Source organism: Onychostoma macrolepis, chromosome 10, assembly GCF_012432095.1.
Source record: "Onychostoma macrolepis isolate SWU-2019 chromosome 10, ASM1243209v1, whole genome shotgun sequence".
In the NCBI taxonomy this organism is placed as follows: domain Eukaryota; kingdom Metazoa; phylum Chordata; class Actinopteri; order Cypriniformes; family Cyprinidae; genus Onychostoma; species Onychostoma macrolepis.
Window position 1 is genome coordinate 282,979 of NC_081164.1, and position 20,994 is coordinate 303,972.

At 41.2% G+C, this 20,994-nt stretch overlaps 1 protein-coding gene and 1 long non-coding RNA gene across 2 annotated transcripts in view; both read left to right on the forward strand.

The window, feature by feature from the left end:
- Positions 1–20,994, forward strand: part of LOC131548100 (uncharacterized) — a 60,960-nt gene that overhangs the window by 33,050 nt on the left and 6,916 nt on the right. The window contains exons 4-5 of the mRNA XM_058789075.1: positions 1,755–1,801; positions 16,035–16,133. Of these exons, the coding sequence (XP_058645058.1) occupies positions 1,755–1,801; positions 16,035–16,133 (146 nt within the window). The remainder of the gene's footprint in view (positions 1–1,754; positions 1,802–16,034; positions 16,134–20,994) is intronic.
- Positions 2,367–7,772, forward strand: LOC131548101 (uncharacterized). Its single transcript, XR_009273094.1, has 3 exons — positions 2,367–4,567; positions 4,653–6,756; positions 6,855–7,772. It is a non-coding gene; the product is annotated as an uncharacterized LOC131548101 (long non-coding RNA).

The following is a 20,994-nucleotide window of genomic DNA, read 5'->3' on the forward strand; positions in this document are numbered from 1 at the left end:
AGCAAAGCCGATTCAAACACTTGGGAGAGCTTCACAAGGAGAGAACTGAAGCTGGAGTCAGTGCATCAAGAGTCACCACGCTCAGACGTCTTCAGGAAAAGGGCTACCAAGCCACTTCTGAACCAGAGACAACGTCAGAAGCGTCTTAACTGGGCTGTGGAGAAAAAGAACTGGACTGTTGCTCAGTGGTCCAAAGTCCTCTTTTCAGATGAAAGTAAATTTTACATTTCATTTGGAAATCAAGGTCCCAGAGTCTGAAGGAAGAGTGGAGAGGCACAGAATCCATGTTGCTTGAAGTCCAGTGTAAAGTTTCCACAGTCAGTGATTATTTGGGCTGCCATGTCATCTGCTGGTGTTGGTCCACTGTGTTTTCTGAAGTCCACAGTCAACGCAGCCATCTACCAGGAAATTTTAGAGCACTTCATGCTTCCTTCTGTTGACAAGCTTTATGGAGATGCTGATTTCACTTTCCAGCAGGACTTGGCACCTGCCCACACTGCCAAAGGTACCAAAAGCTGGTTCAATGACCATAGTGTTACTGTGCTTGATTGGCCAGCAAACTCGCCTGACCTGAACCCCATAGAGAATCTATGGGGTATTGTCAAGAGGAAGATGAGAGACACCAGACCCAACAATGCAGATGAGCTGAAGGCCACTATCAGAGCAACCTGGGCTCTCATAATACCTGAGCAGTGCCACAGACTGATCGACTCCATGCCACGCCGCATTGCTGCAGTAATTCAGGCAAAAGGAGCCCCAACTAAGTATTGAGTGCTGTACATGCTCATACTTTTCATTTTCATACTTTTCAGTTGGCCAAGATTTCTAAAAATCCTTTCTTTGTATTGGTCTTAAGTAATATTCTAATATTTTGAGATACTGATTTTTGACTTTCATGAGCTGTAAGCTCTAATCATCAAAATTAAAAGATATAAACATTTGAAATATATCAGTCTGTGTGTAATGAATGAATATAATATACAAGTTTCACTTTTTGAATAGAATTAGTGAAATAAATCAACTTTTTCATGATATTTTAATTATATGACCAGCACCTGTGTATATATATATATATATATATATATATATATATATATATATATATATATTGAATACATCATATACATCTGTTACAACAAATCTGCAAAAAAGAAAAATCTGATACAAAAAAAAAAAAAAAATGCATATATAGCATATAAATGTCTTTCAGTTTTGTTCTGATGCATTAAAAGGTCAGATTTAAATTACAATTCTGCATCCTGTTTATCACCTCAATTAAAATGTAGGGATTCTTATTTTAATTCTGAATAATTCATGTGCATGCAGACATGAATGTCTGTTTTTTTTTTATTTATTTATTTTTTTATTTTAGTTGGCTAAAAATCAGATGTGGCATGTTGAGAAGATTTTCCTCCCCCTCCATCTCACGGTTATGTGCTTGGTGACTCACTGCTTTTGTGTATGTGTTGCTTAAAAGTGAGATATAATGAGAGAAAATGTGTGTGTGTGTGTGTGTGTGTCTATGTTTGTGAGTGTCAGAGAGCTGAAGGTGTTCTTGTATGTATGTATGTATGTGAGAGTAGAGAGAGAGAGATTGTATATGGATTTAAGCACCCAGGCCCACGATCAAAAAATAAAACAACCCATGTTGTGAGGCATATTTTCCAAATGACACTACACAGATTTTCTTACAGAAACCTCTCTCTCTTTTTTTCCCCTTTTCCCTTTTTGTCTTGCCCTTACTTTTTTTATAGATATTTCTCGGCCATCCTCTGGAAACAGATCATCACTGTCATCCACAGTAAGAGACCAGAAACTCCTTGCTTTTTATCATTATGATCATTCTCAAATTAATGCTTTTGGGTCAATACAAGTTGAACTATGTATTAACAAAATATGTGATATACTGTATGTGTGTGTGTATTGAATATGATTGACTGAGCAGAATGCCAAAAGTGCTGATGCTTAGTCTAATAGCTCTAGGAAATTGTTTTTATCACACTGCTTGTCTGTGTTTGCATGTTCCACACTGTAACGTAGAAGTAGCTTATGACTATAGGGTGATACATTTGCAGCGTTTATTGGGTGAAAGCAAAAACAGCATCATAATACAGGCAAAGATTAGCCCTATTCGGACGGGACTAGTTTTCTAAACTACGTTTGAGTTTCGATTCTTATCACCTGACGTCTGCGATTTTCATGTACCAATTTGGACGGGACTAACATCTGTGTTTATTACAGAGGTGGGAGGGTCTGTTTTGTACATCTGGGCGTTTCAGAGGTCACACGCTCTGTATGCGTGCATTGCGTGTCATTTGGATTGATTACCATTAGTATAACAGTTTTACTACAAATACCATGGTGAAGCTATATGGCTAGTATAGCAAAACCATGTTAATGTGTGGTTGCTTTAGTTTTACTTTAGTTATTTATTTGTAGTAAACCCATGTTTAATTTTCATAAAGGTGCATATGTAATTAAAACATTATGTAATTGAGTGCAGAAATGAACGCGAGTAATTTTACCTGACGCAGATATTACAATAGCCAGTCTGAATGGTTTACGTGATCTGACTCTTGATTTTATTATTGTTTTTAATTTATTTACTTAATTTTTCCTTGCCGGGAGGCAAATATATCAAACGTGCGTGCGGTAAGAGCGTCTATGGTAATTCACGTTGGCCAAAACACACAAGGAAACGCGTTATGAAAAAATAATCTCACCGACAATCACAGACATTGCATTCGGACGGGATTAGTTTTCTCAGAGGATCGCTGAGTTTGCTGAAAAACTGTAGGTAATTTGCTCTGGAATTGTTACAGAGGTTGTGTAAGAAAAACACAGACATGGCAGATTCGGACGGGATTAAAATCACCAAGTACGTCTGTGAAACACACATTTCTCTAACGACCCCCTGTAAAACTAGTCCCGTCCAAATAGGGCTATTGACAGTAGGAACACTATAACGTATACAGGGACGAGACGGAGCAAGCACAGTTTAATTTGAAACACCAAAACATAATCCAAACTTGAAACAACCATAGACAAACCACAGACAGGAACCAGGAGAGCAATCAGAAGACAAAACACATACAGAAAACAATAACTGACAAAACACAACTGAAACACAGGAGTATATATACATAAGTTAATCAGGGATGATGAGGGACAGGTGTAGGTGATAAGTTGGCATGATAAATAATAAGGGTTGCTATGGTAACTGTCACGGAAACACCAGGCTCTTCCACCAATCAACGATCCCAATCACCGGAGTTCTGATCACACGCACCTGACCGTCATTCACTAATCACCAGCACCACAGTATAAGAGCACACAGTTCACACAAGCACATTGTCTGGTCTCCATTGTGGATAAGGACTCAGCTCGTATGCTAAGCTACTTTTCTGAATTCCAGTCTCCCAATTTCCTTCGTCTTCTCCTTGTGTTCCTGTGTGTGTGCGCTCCGATTACTTACCTGCATCAAATCCCAGTTATCAGCTCCTGGAAAAACCCTTCCGTCATTCCACGCTCACCACAACCTGGTAACAGATATTACCTTCCTCAGTATCCTTGCCCATCTCATCATAGACTCTATTTCTGCCATAACTCACCTGCTTCTGCTACCCTTTACCATCTGTACAATAAATCCGTCTGTTTGATTCCAACCTGTCTGTGTCTTGAGTCTGACTACACGTTACAGAAGACCAGACCAAACCACCATGAATCAGACAGATGTGGACCCATTCCAGGAGCTGGTGCATTCACTTCGCCATGTGCTCATGCCTCCTGTCACCATCACACCAACACCCGAACTGGTTTCCTCACCAGCCGCTTCTTCACCCGGACCGATCTATCCTGCCAGTCCCATGGTCAATCCAGCACCCTACTCTGGTTCGGCGGACAATTGCAACTGGTTTCTCCTGCAGTGTTCACTCGCCCTTGAGATGCAACCGGATCGCTTCCCAACTGAGAGGGCTTAAGTCTCATTTATTCTGTCGTTAACAGGTCGAGCGCTCCAGTGGGCAGAATCATTGTGGCAGCAGAATGGACCGGTCACTCAAACCTTGAATGCCTTCCTTACTCACTTCTGTGACGATTTTGGTCGGCCAGTAGGAAATGCTTCAGTCGGTGAGCAACTGTATCATCTAAAGCAAGACAAACCCTCCGTGCAAGATTATTCTCTCCGTTTCCACACTCTAGCAGCCTCAAGTGGTTGGAACGAGCGCTCCCTGTTAACGACCTATCGCCAAGGACTAGAGCCCTCTCTGCGGTTGCATCTCTCTGCTTATGATGACACCATGGGGCTCGAGCGTTTTATCCAACTCTCCCTCTGGGTGGCTAATTGGGTTCACGGCTGTATGGAGGAACATCGATGTTTCCAACAATCCACCAGTTTCATTCCGCCAACTAGAGTTTCCGAGAACCACCTGGTGAACCCATGCAAGTCAACAACACCTGCCTGTCCTCGGTCGAACATCAACGTCGGCTGACCCAGGGATTATGTCTATACTGTGGCCAGAGTGAACATGTAATACGGACCTGTCCCGTCCGTCCCCCACGTCCCGTGGTAAGTGTTGTTTCCTCTTCATCCGTTAATGTGCATTCACTGACTACTGCTGTGCAACTCACTACTTCTCTCCACTGTGTTACAGTCCATGCCCTCCTCGACTCTGGGTCAGCCAGCAACTTCATCTCTGCCGACTTATGCCACCACCTACAGCTCAAGAAAAGACTCAGTGACATCCCGTACAAAATCCAATCAATAACTGGAAGTCCCCTCGGCCGAGGAAAGGTCCAACACTGTGTGGGTCCCATTCAGCTGCGGATCGGCCAGTTACACTCAGAAAACATCTGCCTGTTGGTTCTGGAGGAATCCACTGCTGAGATTGTCCTAGGGTGCCCCTGGCTCATTTCCCACAAGCCCTCCATCTCATGGTCAACGGGAGAAGTCCTGAAGTGGGGAAAGGAATGCTTTCCTAGATGTTCCTTAAGTCTTCCAAGACCCGTCTCGTCGGTTCCAACGATCCCCTTGAGAACCATTCCATAGACATCCCGCAGGAATATACCCACTTCAGTGACGTTTTCTGCCCAAAACAAGCCTCCAAGTTACCATCTCACAAACCATGGCTTTAACTGAAAATTGAGTGTTTAATCTTGTCATTATACTTTACTGACACTCTATCCTCCAATTTGATACTGTTAAGTGCTTTGACACAATCTGTATTGTTAAAAGCGCTATATAAATAAAGGTGACTTGATTTGACTTGACCATGGGACTGTGCAATCGATATCCTACCCGATGAACCAGTGCCCAGAGGTAAAATCTACTCCCTTTCCATCCCTGACAGAAGGCCATGGAGGAGTACATTAAGGAAGCATTACAGCAAGGCTACATCCGTCCGTCTACATCCCCTGCTGCTTCTAGCTTTTTCTTCATGGCCAAGAAGGACGGAGGCTTGCGGCCTTGCATAGATTACTGGGCTCTTAACAAGATCACTGTCAAGTACAGGTATCCACTTCCCCTCGTCCCATCTGCACTAGAACAACTCCGCGGAGCCAGGATCTTCACCAAGCTGGACCTCAGAAGTGCGTATAACCTCATCCGGATATGAGAGGAGGACAAATGGAAGACTGCCTGTGTGACACCTACTGGCCATTATGAATATCTCGTCATGCCATATGGATTAGACAACGCCCCCTCCGTATTCCAGGGTTATATGAATGAGGTATTCCGGGAGTACCTACATCGCTTCGTGCTGGTTTACATTGACGACATCCTTGTGTACTCCCAGAATGAGTCCGAACATCGCCTGCACGTCTCTGAGACTTCAATTCAGTTCCTCGGATATTAGATCAGCTCCCAAGGGATCCAGATGGACGAAGGGAAGGTTGAAGCCATCAAGGCCTGGCCTAGAGCCACTATCAAAGAACTCCAGCAATTCCTAAGTTTGTCAAATTTCTACAGACACTTCATTCACAACTACAGTTCCATCACTGCACCTTTGACCAACCTCCTGAAAGGCAAGCCAAAGTCTCTGTCCTGGACACCCGAAGCCACCTCCGCCATGAAGACCCTCCAAAAAGCCTTCACGTCGGCTCCACTCCTGGTCCATCCTGATCCACAGAAGTCCTTCATAGTCGAAGTAGATGCCTCAACATCAGGAGTTGGAGCTGTTCTGTCCCAGCAGTAGGGGAATCCTCCACGACTCCATCCGTGTGCCTTCTTCTCCCGGAAATTATCCTTGGTGGAGCAAAATTATGATATAGGGATTAGAGAACTTCTTGCCATCAAGCTAGCCCTTGAGGAAAGGAGACACTGACTGGAGGAAGATCCAGGAGATAGGTCGTTACCTCCGTACCTTCTGCTATAGGCACCAGAACTCCTGGAACCGATTCATTGCCTGGGCCGAGTACGCATAGAACTCTCTCTGTCAGCCATCTACGGATCTCACATCTTCCAGTGCGTGCTCAGCCACCTCTGTTGCCCTGGTCTGGGGAACCTTCGGAGGTACCATCACTCACTCATTGGTTCCAGGAGAGTGTGAGGGTCTGGGCCTCAGCACATCAACATCTATTGCGTGCAGTAAGACATCACAAACACCATGCGGATGTCCGGAGAGCCTCTACTCCCACATTCCACCCAGGACAGAAAGTGTGGCTCTCCACCAGAGACAGCCAACTGAGACTTCCCTGCAAAAAGCTGAGTCCCAGATTCATTGGTCCCTTCCCCATCATCCGTCAAGTCAATCCAGTCACGTATGAACTCAAGCTCCCTTCACCGTATCGAATTCACCCCAAATTCCATGTCTCTCTGCTCAAACCCTACCACTCACCTGTTTCTCCTGTTTCCACAGAGCCTGGTCCCGTAGACGAACCCCCTCTTCCGATGGTGCTGGAGGATGGAACGGGCTACTCCGTAAAGGAGATTCTGAGTTCCCGACGTTGTGGGGGTAAATTGGATTATCTGGTTGACTGGAAGGATTATGGCCCTGAGGAAAGGTCACGGGTCCCAAGAGATGACATGTTTGATCCCAATCTCCTGGTGGAGTTCCACGCTTCCCATCCCCAAGATCCAGCGCCACGTGGTCAAGGTCGTCCTCCACGACATCGGGGTATTCGGCCCTCAGGAGTGGACCGTGGAGAGGGGGGTTCTGTCACGGAAACACCAGGCTCTTCCACCAATCAACGATCCCAATCACCGGAGTTCTGATCACATGCACCTGACCGTCATTCACTAATCACCAGCACCACAGTATAAGAGCACACAGTTCACACAAGCACATTGTCTGGTCTCCATTGTGGATAAGGACTCAACTCGTATGCTAAGCTACTTTTCTGAATTCCAGTCTCCCAATCGCCTTCGTCTTCTCCTTGTGTTCCTGTGTGTGTGCTCCGATTACTTGCCTGCATCAAATCCCTGTTATCAGCTCCTGGAAAAACCCTTCCATCATTCCACGCTCTCCACAACCTGGTAACAGATATTACCTTCCTCAGTATCCTTGCTCATCTCATCATAGACTCTATTTCTGCCATAACTCACCTGCTTCTGCTACCCCTTACCATCTGTATAATAAATCCGTCTGTTTGAATCCAACCTGTCTGTGTCTTGAGTCTGACTACACGTTACAGTAACAAGCAAGGCAAACTGGGACAGGAAGTGAAGAGGGAAACAATAGGAACAGAAACACATTACATAACATGAGTTTTAAAATGCAAAAAAAGAGGGACAAATATTCAAGCAATAATCAAAAATGTAAACCAATAAATAATTCAGTCAACCCATTCATTAATAAACACTGATTCATGCTGGATTGAAAGACTACTTCTGTGGGTTATTCTGAGATACGCAAAGGATGAATTTGCTGTGGCTTTGGAACTGTTTTCGTTTGCAAATAGACACGCAGTAACTAGCAATATGGTTTCCAAAATGTAACATACTCAATATTACGTTTTTCAAGACAATATCATAGATAGAACTGTGCTATTGTCCTGGATATCAGCACACCTGTGATTATGGCCAAATAACAGTCATGCTAATATTCAAAAGAACAGAACTCTAGCCTGTGTAATGTTGTTTAAATATATAGGCTTTAAAAGCTGCTTACCTTACTCTTGTGACAATTCATTCTGCATTCCTTTACAACCCAGCTCCACCTTTATGTCAATATTATTTTCTTGTTTGAGGAAGCCAGCATAATAATTTGCAATAGACCTTCAGACTTTTATGACTTAGTGAGTTATATCATTTCAACTTGATCAGGTTTATGATTTTCTTATAGAAGACAATTAAAACTCTAGCAATCTGCTAAATCATACTATCTAAATGCTAACTAAAACATGCTAGCAACATTCTAGCAGTTTAGACTTGCTAGCAGTGCGGCATCCTAGCAACAAATTAAATCATACTATCGATATGTTAAATATGATAGTAATGTGCTAAAAATATTAGTGATGTTCATAAACATGTTAGAAACTTCTTGAAACAAGTTAAAATGTTAGCAACATGCTATAGACTACTACCACAATAAACATGCTAGAAGCATTTTAGTAATGCTAAGACATGCTAGTAAAATGCTATAACACCTTTGTAATTTGCTAGCTGTCATGGGTTTGCCAGGCTCCATCCTCACTCCCTCACAGCGATTACAATCTCCGGATTACTGAATTGCATGACCTGTTCCCAGTCACTACACTGCTCAGCTATGGAATATAAGCATGCACATCTCAGTCACTCGTTGTCTGGTCTTGCTTGTGACTAAGGACTACTTGCCTCCAAGCGATATCCCCATTGTCAACAGCAAAGTTTCCTTGCTCCTTCATCTTTGTGGGTTCCCTGATTCCCTTCCAAATCTGTATACTCACTGCCATCTAGTGATAATTAAATGAAGCTTTGTGAAGTACCAAGGTTTTCCACGTTACAAGTCTAAACTGGCAAACTGCTCTGCCAGGAAAATGTCCACTACAGTGTGTGTCCCATCCAGCTACGAGTTGGTCTACTTCTTGTATAATCCATCCACTTCCTGGTTCTGGAGAATTCCAACACTGGCATCATTCTAGGGCACCCATGGCTTATTTAGCACAGTCCTGTGATCTCCTGGTCCACTGGCGAAGTCCTGAAGTGGGGCGATGACTTTCCTTTCCTGCTTTCCTAAATGTTCCCAAGAAATCTCACCTACTTCCAAGGTCCTCCAACTCAACTCCACATCTATTGAAAGTCCTTTGGAGAAAAGATCTGTCAGTTATTCCTGAATGCTATGCCCACTTCAGTGATGTTTTCTGCCTGAAACGAGACCCACAGTTGCTACCTCACCGACCATTGGACAGTGCCATTGTTACATGTTCTCTGTGCCTGTCTGGACAGTTATGTTGAAGTGTTTCCTGTGCCTTGTTTGTAGTTGGTTTGTAGTCCTTTTGTGTATTGGTTCCCTGTGATTAGGTTCCCCAGGTGTTTCCCATTTACCACGTCCCCTTGTTATCTTGTTAAGCTTGCTCACTTGTGTATAAATAGCCCTTACGTTTCACTTGTGCAGTCAGTTGTTGAACGTTATTATGCTGTTGTCTGCCCGTGTTTTGGTTCTCTGTTTCCCAGTGTTTCCTGCTCTTTGTTCACTTAGTCTTTTTATTAAACCACCTGCACTTAGATCCACGACTCAGCCTGTTTCCTTTAGCCTCTGCATATAACAGCCATTAACTTAATTCCAGGTGAGCAAGTGCCCTATGGCAAAATCTCTATCCCTAATAGAAAGCCATGGAGGAATATATTGAGGAGGCTTTTCAGCAAGGTTACATCCGCCCTTCAACGTCCCCTGCATAGAATAACAGGCACTTAACAGGATCGCTGTTAATTTATTTTTTACCTTATCCTCCTCATCCCTTGGTTTCCCTAACTTCTACTGTCGATTCATCCAAAACTTCAGTTCCATCACTCATCTACTCACCAATATTCTGAAAGGCAGGCCCAAGTCTCTGTCCTGGACTCTATCCATACAATGCATTTAAAAAGCCACTCTGCTACTAATCCACCCTGATCCAGAAAAAAATCATTTGTCATTTACTGATGCTTCCACAACAGGAGTCGGAGCAATCCTGTCATAGCAGCAGGGGACACCACCAAAGCTCCATCCACGTGCCTTCTTCTCCAGGAAACTAACCCTGGTGGAAAGAAACAATGACATCAGGAACAGAGAGCCTCTCCTTTGTAAGAATGGAGACATTGGCTGGAGGGAGCCCAACATCTGTTTACCATCCTTATCAATCATATGTTTCTTGAATATCTGCATGAAGCCTTATGGGATCTATGCTTAACTCATTTTAATTTCTCCATATCCTACTGTCCTGGTTCAAAGAATATAAAAGCTGATGCCCTGTCCCATCTCTCCTGAAGAGTCTTCTGAGAAGCCTGAATCTGTGATTCTGTCCAGCCTGATTGTGAGTCACATTTAATGGTCCCTTGATGAACAACTTACTGATGCCAATGCCTCTGAAGCCTCTCCACGGGGGTGTCTGCCTGGTCACACATATGTTCCCAGAACTCAATGTACTCTGCTTATCAGATCTATTCACTCTTCCCTGGGCACAGGCCACCCAGGGGCCAATCGCTTCTGGTGGCCAAGAACAGCCCAGGATGTCCTTGGTCACACCTGGGTAGAGTAGGCAGAGTGCACTAAGAACTCTCTTTGCCAACCTGCTCCTGGACTTACACTTTTCCAGTGTGTACTCAGATTTGCCAGGCTCCACTGTCACTCCCCCACAGCAATCATCAGATTACTGAACTGCACACACATGTTTGCAATCACCTTTCTACTCAGCCATGGAATATAAGCACACACCTCTCAGTCGCTCATTGGGCCTCATTCAGGAAACATGAGCAGAACGAATTTTTGTGTAAATCGTTCGTAAAGCTGTTCTGACGTAAACTTTCGAACTCATGAAAATGTTTGTATTTTCAAAATGTTAGTTGGTACGAAAGAAATCTCTTTGGTGGACACACGTTATTGAATATTTATTGTTAGGCATATGGCCTATTAGTATTTTTTGCATTTATGCAATATACTGGAGCCAAACCTGAGAAAGTAGACCAGAATATTCCACTGGACTTACACTGGAACTTTGTTCTTGGACACGCTGTAATTCATAGGCAGGGATTATGTTAATTGTGAATGAGCGTACAAAAGCGGCCTATTTACAAATGATTGGAATTCATTAACATACACATGCTTAACTATCAAATTGGACATTTACGAGCATTTGTGAATCCAGAGGAGAGTTTTCGGGAAGGTCTGTTTTACGTGCAAATTACTCTGAATTTACTCATATATTTACGCAAGTTTCATGAATGAGGCCCAATGTCTGGTCTCACTTATGAATAAGGACTACTTATCTGCTCTACTTACCTTCAAGTGATATCCCAGTTTTTTCAGGGAAATCTTTTTGCTCTGTCATCTCCTTGGATTCCCCGATTTCCTTTCAAGCCTGTATACTCACTGTTATCTGTTAGAGGTGCATGCTTTCACCTCATTCACAGACTCCCCTACCACAATCTCCCTCAAACTGGGTAACACAAAAGGACTCTGTTAGAGTTGAGTAAATGGCAGATGAGTAACAATGTCATCTGATTTACTAGCTCATGCTTATTGTGGCAACTCTGCAATAAAACCTGTTAACCTGATAGCAGTGTTTAAAGTCTGGTGTTCCATTAAACAAGCAATGTGCTACAAGAAGTTAGTCAAATGTATCAACATGGTAAAACATGTTAAAAAAAAATGTGCGCACACACCACAAACCTAAATGGAGCTCAGGTGCAGGACAAAAAAGTCAAACTAAAGCAAAAAACAAACGTAATGTGTGCACACTGATAAAATTATTTTATTGCTGCAACGTTTCTGTCACAAATCCTGTCCCTGCACTTCTGTTCATTCACCACCAGAGGTCACTCGCTCACCACATTGACTCTCACAGCACACATCACACTGGACTCAATTTCCCACCATCCATTGCACTGATTGCACACACAGCTGAAGGCACTGATCACACAGCTCTCACTAATCACACACTCTATTTAAACCCTGGACTTTGTTTCCCTCACTGCCGAGTATTGTATGCGTTTACCGCTCCCCTAGCCATAGCAACTCTACAGAGCCCCTGATAGTTTTCCCCTGCCTGTTTTGGATTGTGTTTTCCCCTGCCTGTTTTGGATTGTGTTTTCCCCTGCCTGGACTATTGCTTCGTTTTCAGATACCTCTCTCGTCAAGCCCCTTCGGATACTGTTCGCTGTCGACCAACCTTTGCTTGCCCTAGGATTACTCTTTGTCTTGTCCCTGCCATACCTGTTTGCCATTGCTCGACCCTGCCGGTATTTATGACCATGCCTGTAAATAAAAGCTTGCACTTGGATCCGCATGTCTCACGTCTCGTCAGCCCCGTTACAGATTCGACCATCAGGTCTTCGTCAGGCACACATTAAGTGAACTGAGGTCCAACTCTGTATAGGTAACAGGTGGTCATCCTAATTAGACACATGTTCAATCACAAATGCAGGTATACTCCCACAAAGAGAGGAAGAAAAAAAAGGCAATACAAGTTGAATTTGAATCAATAACCAGCCCTCAAAATATTTGGAAAATATTAAAAACAGATGAAGAAATATACACACTGTTACGGGGCTGACAAGACGTGAGATGTGCGGATCCATATGCAAGCTTTTAATGAGCAGAGACGTGGTCATAACAGGCAGGGTCGAACAGTGGCAAACAGGTATAACATGGGCGAGACAAAGAGTAAACAAAGACAAGCGTGGGTCGACGATCGGCGAACAGTATCAAAAGGGGCTTGACAAGAGAGGTAATCCAAAACGTAAGCAAGAGTCCAGGCAGGGGAAAACACAATCCGAAAAAGGCAAGACAAGGCAAGACTAGGGAAACTAACAAGGCTCTGTAGGGCAACGATAATGCATACAATACTCGGCAGTGAGGCAGAGAATATCCAAGGCTTATAAAGCGAGTCTAATGGGTTTCAGCTGTAATCAGTGCAATATGTAATCTGTGACAGCTGTGTGATCTGTGCGATGGATGATGGGAAATGTAGTAGATGGTGAAGTGCAACAGTAATGTGATCAGTACAATGAATACTGTGGTGAGTGAGTGACCTCTGGTGGTGAGTGAATGGAAGTTCACAGACCAGATTCGTGACACACACAATCTTGTAAGAAAGGCTTTATATCGAATTCTTCATTCAACTCAAAAGGTGACAAAGTATTTAAAGTATAAATCCAAAAACATTCCCGTTGTAAGATTTTCCTCTCAAAATCTCCCCCTCTTTACTGTTTTTGTACTCAATCTATGCCAATGTATTGTAAAGCACTAACATTGTGGCCCGCTTGTCTAAAATGGGATGCTATAGGGCTGCGTTCAACTCCTGTTCTAATATTACTCCGGTGTTCACTAATGCGAGTACGTAGTGATCTAGAAGTTTTACCAACAGAAGCGAGACCACACAGACAACGTATAAGATAAATCACATGTGTGGAAGAACAAGTAATTGTACTGCATATCAAGATGTTATGGCCAGTGTGTGGATGGCTAAAAGATTTACATTTATATGTAAACATACACTGGGCACAATTAGCGCACCTATAATTACCAGGAGGAAGAGGAAGAGTAACAGGTTTCACTACACCGGACAAAAAATCTGATCTTACTAGCATGTCACACAAATTATTTTGATGTTTAAAATCCAATCGAGGACCATCTTTAATAATATGAGACAATTTAGAATCACTATAAATAATGTGCCAGTGTCTGTGTAAAACTTTACGAAATTCCACACCCAATGCTGAATACTTAACAGCACAAATAGGGCCACTGCCCTATTTGTGTGTTTGAGATGTATCATCAAATTTCCTCTTAGCTTCTTCTATCCATTCCCTATGATAACCACGGTACAAAAATCTCATCAAGTCAAATCAGCGGACCATCGAGAGTAGGATTCGTCAGTGCTACACACTCTACGCACATGCTTAAACTGGCTAATAGGCAGGCTTTTAATAAGAGGTTTAGGATGAAAGCTATCACCTCTTAAAATCGTGTTGCGATCCCTTGGTTTACGATACAGTTCAGTTTGAAGTTTGCCCTCAGAAATGTATACCTTTATATCAAGAAAACTGATAGTCTCTGTGTCACACTCCATAGTGAACTTCAAATGTTTAGATCTAGAATTGAGATAATTCAAAAACATCAACAATTCAGCAGGTGTAGAAGTCATTATCATAAAGTATAACTTTTGTAAAGTATAATCTTAGGTAAAAAAGAATTTTATTCATTAAGAATGAACTCGTTTTCAAAAACACCCATTGCTGTTCCCTTCGATTGTAAATAATAATCATTTTGAAAACGAAAATAATTATTAGTCAAGACAATATTAATGAGATCCAGCAAAAATGCCATACTAGGTTTCACATCAGTCGGTCTTTGTTTTAGAAACTGTTCCACCGCCTGTAAGCCATCCTCATGATGGATGTTAGTATACCTGCATTTGTGAACGTGTGTCTAATTAGGATGACCACCTGTTACCAGAGTTGCACCTCAGTTCACTTAATGTGTGCCTGACGAAGACCTGATGGTCAAAACGTTGCAGTAATAAAATAATTTTGTTGAGCAGTTATATCAGTGTGCGGACAAAACTTGGTTTAGCTCATTGTTATCATGATGTTAACATGTCAACAAACACGTTATCAATATGCTAAGCTCATAAAACATGCTAGACACAATTTAGTAATATGCTAGCAACATTTTAAAACACATTAGCAAAATGTTAAAATGTGCTAAAAACATATTAGCAAAATGGTAGTAACATGGTAAAACATGTAGGAATGTGGTAAAACATTCAAACAACATAGTAAAACATGTTAAATGGTAGAAACATGGTAAACTTAGGAATGTGGTAAAATATTCAAACAAAAAAGTAAAACATGTTTACAACTTGCTAGTTGCAAGGTAAAATAAACTATCAACATACTAACAATGCGTTATGACATCTTAGCACTATGCTAAAACACATTAACAACATGGTGGCAATGTGCTAAAATACATTAACAACATGCTAAAGCATGTTCTAGCAAGCATCAAAGTAAAAAATGTTTAATTTTATTTTAGTTCTGGGAAAACTTCATGAGTCAAGTTTCATGTTTTAGTCCTTCACCATGGACAGCGGGCCAAATTTGTTTACCCTCATTCAACTTAAAAGTATTATAACATGTAAACTATTGTGATACAATCACTTACTGTTCTTGTCTGTGCAAAGTTATAAATTCTGTCTTGAGTACGTAAAGTCTGTAAACATAACCTTAAAAATGATTGCAATTGTAAGAGCATTACCAAGCATTATGCTGCATTCATGCCATTTTGTAATTACCATAATTCCAAGATGACAACACGTGACGTTCGGTGCTGTTCATGACTGGGGATTATTCGTTTTTATAGCGACAGTCAACAAAATGAACCAATGTGAAAGAATATTACTGGCAGCTGTAAAACACAATACAAGTAACAGATGCTATGCAAATGCATTATTATTACACTTTATAATGTCTTTGCTGTTATTACTGTACATGGATAGCCTAGATATCTAACTCTGTGCTGCATGTCTTTCATTTATGTTCACATTACTTTTCTATGAAAACATCTACATTGGCAGAAGTCAATTACATGAATTTTAAAACATAAATATTACAAAATAACTGCTTATTTACATTTTACTACTGGAAGATCCGCCATTTTTCTCTGGTTCCGCGTGAGGTGCAGTGGTCACGTGGTACAAGCCGTAGCTCTCAGAAAACTCCCAGTTCACAATTTGTAATTATGAGTTCTACGAGGACATGAATGATTTTTTCAAGTTGGTATGTTGTAATTACAGTAATTACAATATGGCGTGAACACACCTTTACATTTTGTTGACTGTTGTTTAAGACTGTAGCATACAAATAATACTAAAGTTTTAGATTGAAAGATTGATGATGTCTTTTGTGGTGACCTCCACAGGTGTCACAGAAAACCAGCAACAGAGATGCTCTCTCGTCTGTGACATGTGCTGTGGCACGAAACAGAGCAATACAGAAGAAACAAGAGCAGATAGAGGAGGTAAATTTATGTCTGTGTTGTGTGAAGGATCAGTTTCCACAGTATAAGTCATACTGATACTGGATTTTACCAATAATAATAAGTAAAGCACACATTCACATGGTAGCAGAAAATAGTTGTCATTCCTGTATTTGAGTACTTAATATGATTACTTTCACAGATAGTTTGTTTTTTTAGGAAGACAACAATATTCTTAAACCAAACTCACATCTGTAAATTTCGAGCAGCCACTTTTACTGTATATGTACTTCTTTTTTTTTTTTTTTTTACATGTGGTTTTGGTAACTCACAAAGACAGAGATATGACATGTGTATCATCTGAATACCCCCTATACCATTCTCTGAAAGAAGTGCACAATAATCCTTCAAAGTTTTTGTGCCTAAATTTAATCATGTATTGCCATTATCAAAAAAACTATTCCGGTATTCTAGTCTATTCACTGCAGCACATATTTAGTTTAACTATATAATACCCATATCTTTGTTACCTACAAAACTATTCAAGGAAACGCCAGGACTGGTTCCATGAGAATGGCACAGAGACAGAACAACTAATCTCCAAAAAAAAGAAAGCCTTCCGTGCCTGGCTATATGATGTAACCTGCAAGGCCAACGGGGTGGCTCATGCCAGAGCCAAGGAGAATGTCCACATAAGGGGAGGGAGTTAAAGAAGTCTTGGTGGACAGAAAAGGCTCTGAAAATCCAGAGACTGCCAGACTCGGGTGACATCAGAGTCTTTTTCAGTGCTACCAAGGCCATCTATGGTCCAAGTTTCTGTGGCCTAAACCCCTGCACACACATGGGATTGGCAGGAGCTGCCATTAACACCCGACTGAATGGGCACTTCCAAGAAGCCCTCAACTGTGACAGCACAACTGAAATAGACTTTTCCAAACATATCCCTCTGAGTCCCATCAGAGAAGGCATGGGGGAACCTCTAACTCTAACAATGGCAATACACCATCAGGAGCCATAAGAACAATGAGGCTACCAGTCCAGATGGAATCTCAGCTGAGATCTTAAAGGAAGGTAAATTCAGAGCTCCTGTACCACATTCATGCCGTAATCCTCAAGGTCTGGAAAAAAACATGCACTTGTACAGAATTATGTACAGATGTGCAACTTCTTTCCTCAAAAGATGACATCAACCACCGACTGAGTTCTGCCAGTGGAGCCTACACCATACTCAGGAAGAGTCTTTGCAGCCTGAGACCTAAAAACGCAAACAAAACTCCTGGTCTATAGAGCCATTGTCCCCTCCACCCTGCTGTTTGGAGTCTTGGACCACCTACAGCAGGGGCCAATACCACTAAATGTCAAAATATTCTATTATCTAGGATTATCTAGGAGGACAGATTCAGATCAGACAGATCAGTTTCTTGGAGGAAGCCAACATGACCAGTGTCACTACTATAATAATGTCGTACCAACTTTGATGGACCCGCCATGTCATCCGCATGTCTAACATACGTCTCCCCAAACAAATCATCCCAACTAATGGAAGGTCAGCAAGCCACTGGCAGAAGAAATCCTCCTGGAAGAAATCCATACAGGACTGTGCTGCAAGTCATGAAATAGAACTCTGTGCTGCAGTGACAAAGTGACAGCTTTGCAAAGAGAAAGACATAAAGACTCAACCACCACCAATGCCTTGAAGGCTATCCACCAAGTGTTTGAGTGTGGTGCCATCACAGTGCCCTGAGTCTTTATGTCTGTAATCTGTACTTTCCTTTTCAAATGCCACTGCCAAAGTGTAATCAGTGAGGTTTAGAATCAGAAGCGAGTGATGCTATGATAATGGTGTATGTAACCTCCATGCCATCAGGAGCTGAGTCAGACTGTAACCATCTGCCAGCGGTGTTGTTCTGTAAGCCAGCAATATCAGATAAGATCTTTAGCTATGTTGAGCAACTGTTACACCATCTGAACGGTTTATTTGCCTTCTCTGGAGGCTGCTGGCAATGTGACTGAAGCTATGGTCCGCTGCAAGGCTTGAAGATGGGAAAACTCAGGCCTGCTGTCAGAGAAAAGAATCTCTGAAATTCCATGCTGTAAAAATATTGACTTTTACTGCATTATTACATTTCATCATTTCTTGCTGGAGTAGGTTTGAAAAATTCCACAAGTGTGGAAAAAATAGGCCACTACTAGTAGATAGGTGCTACCATGTATTGAAAACAAGTCTGCATCCCACATAAGTCATGGTGTGGCAGGAAACTCATTAATAGCTAAGTTGCATGTTTTTAAGCTTGTTTGCATCCACTTATTGAGCCCAACTACCAAATTGAGCTTTAGAATGGCCTTTCTGTGTGCAGATATTTGACCACATGAACATTCTTTTGCACAGCTTTCCCTCACTAAGAGACTCATGGGAAATTCCCATTACAGAAAACATCCTGGCCTGCCTCTATTGTATCTAAAGCAGTGAGTAAGAGAAACTCAGGTGAGCCGATGAAGAGTCAGAGGAGGGCTAGGTTTCTGGGTGGAACCAAGGAATGCACAAATCTGGAGGAACTAGTGAAGGATAAAGGGCTAGGGTTATGGATGGAACCAAAGAGCCAGCTCCACAAACTGACAAAATGTCCCCAGAGGACCTTTTTGTGTAGCCATGATTTCAACAGTTAATCCATTATCAGCACAACACTGGCCAAATCTCAAAATTCATGTGTGTCCTTGAGGGGAGGATCATCATAGGTGATAATGAAGAGAAGGAGCAGTACCACTGCTAGATCCAATATATGGACTATTCTGTCATGGTGTTAGTGTTGGGTTCAAGTCCACCTAAGTCGAGTCTGAGTCTTTAACCAACCGAGTTCGAGTCCAAAATGGGCCAAATCGGACTCAAGTCCGAGTCCAAAAGGGCCGAGTCCAACTAAACACTACTATTTGTCAGTATCCGAACCTTCTTTTAACATTTACAACTAGAAAAAGGCAACGACAATTTAAATGTAACAAAAGCAAATCTCTATTGCATCTTGCCATTTTGATGTTTGATTTCACACCATCTCATAATTAGTGTCATGTTCAGCAAACTTAAAGTAATTTAACTGAACTTATGTCTGACTTGATTTATTTATTGTGACATATTTCAGAGTGAAACAGCTTTTAAAATGTGAAAAATTATAGGGCTGGACTTGAGTTTATTCATTGTTACAGTAAATGCAAGGGTGGGGGTGGAGGGTAGGTAGTTTGGTGAATAGGACCTAAAGAGCACAAAATGCACCTCTTATCTCTGATTGTAGCTGTGTGTGTTCTGGGTTTTATATGACAAATGTTTAGACCTTAGTCAGGGTAGACGGCATTTAGAAATGTTTTTCTTGGATGAAAATGAGGCTGTGAGGGAAACCTAGTCTTTACAATGGCACACACTATGTACAGTATACAAGCTCTACATATATTTTCCATAACTAACAGCCAACTAACACACCTGTTTTATTTTTGATAGCATTTATAGTTTGTAAATTTCATTATGTAAGGAATAATTGATGACGTGCCATTTAATTATCAGAAAATAATGCACACCCAAGGTGGTTTTGGACCAATAAAAACTATTGCCGCAAATATGTTAGAAAAATATTTTTTCTTTGAAGCTAGAAGCTGCCACCATGTTTAAAAAATAATAATTATATGTTCAATACAACAGCAAAAACTAATAAACTAATGTAAGTAAAACATTATCAAGCTTACTGAAGGCAAGTAAACAGCAGAAGGATAAACAAATATCTATCCCCGGACATCTGCTCTCGTCTGGTGGCGTTTAAACCAGCACGATAGAAAGTGCAGAGGCAGTAGTCCGGGAAGTGTGGTCTTGCGGTTTTGTGGTCCAGGGTCACATAATATTGAATGTGTTTAATGTAAAAAGAAAACTAAATATCAAAAATGTAAAAAATGCTATTTATTATTATGAGATACATATGAACTTTTCATATCAGCAGACAATATTCCATACAAAATATCCCCACGAATGTACCGCATCACCAAGATTACTGGTGGTGTAAACAATTTATTCTGAAGCAATATTTTCATCAGTGTTCTATCAACTTTTACATACTTAATCCTGAATATTTTTTATTTACCTTTACAAAGGCCTATTGTTAACGTTTTTATTAAATATATGGATCATCTTTCATGTCAAATTATTACAATTTATCAATAAATTCAATATACACTATAGGACTGTTACCAGTCAGATTGAATAATTTACACTGCAAAATTTGGGGATGCATACTTTTCAACATACTCAACCACCAGTAGGTGGCGTTAAATCACTTAATAAGTGAGTCATTGAGTCATTCAACCGATTCGTTCAAAACGCTCAATCATTCAGTAACAAAACACCGCCGAGTGTTGCTCAGAGATTGTGCAATACTTCTACTGTGATATTTGCTTGCAACTATTTTCATTGGTGAAATTGGACAAAACAGTAAATATTGTGCTTAAATGTAAGTAACTTAGTAACTATTTGACTACTTAACTAGCCTACTTGTTTATTGAACTAAAATCATATGCAATCATAAGAATATTCAGCAAAATAGCTCCCTTGCCATGGTATGTTAGTTAACTATGTCATGTTATGATTAAACTAAGCATTTTGAATTTTTACCTCAGTGTGTTTCTTTTGAGTTTCTTTATGTGTGCTGTTATGCTCATTTGTTTTGAAGTCTCGCAAAGAGACAGGCAGCGAGCCTCAACAGCACGATCTTGATACCAGAAATACACTATCCATTATCGCTGTTTACACTGAATGTAAAAAAATCAGAAGAATCATTCCCGCGTTTTGATGCTTCACTGTTTTTTTTTTTTTTTTTGTCACTTAGGTTAAATTAAAAAAAAAAAAAACATTTTTGTCTCGATCAAACAC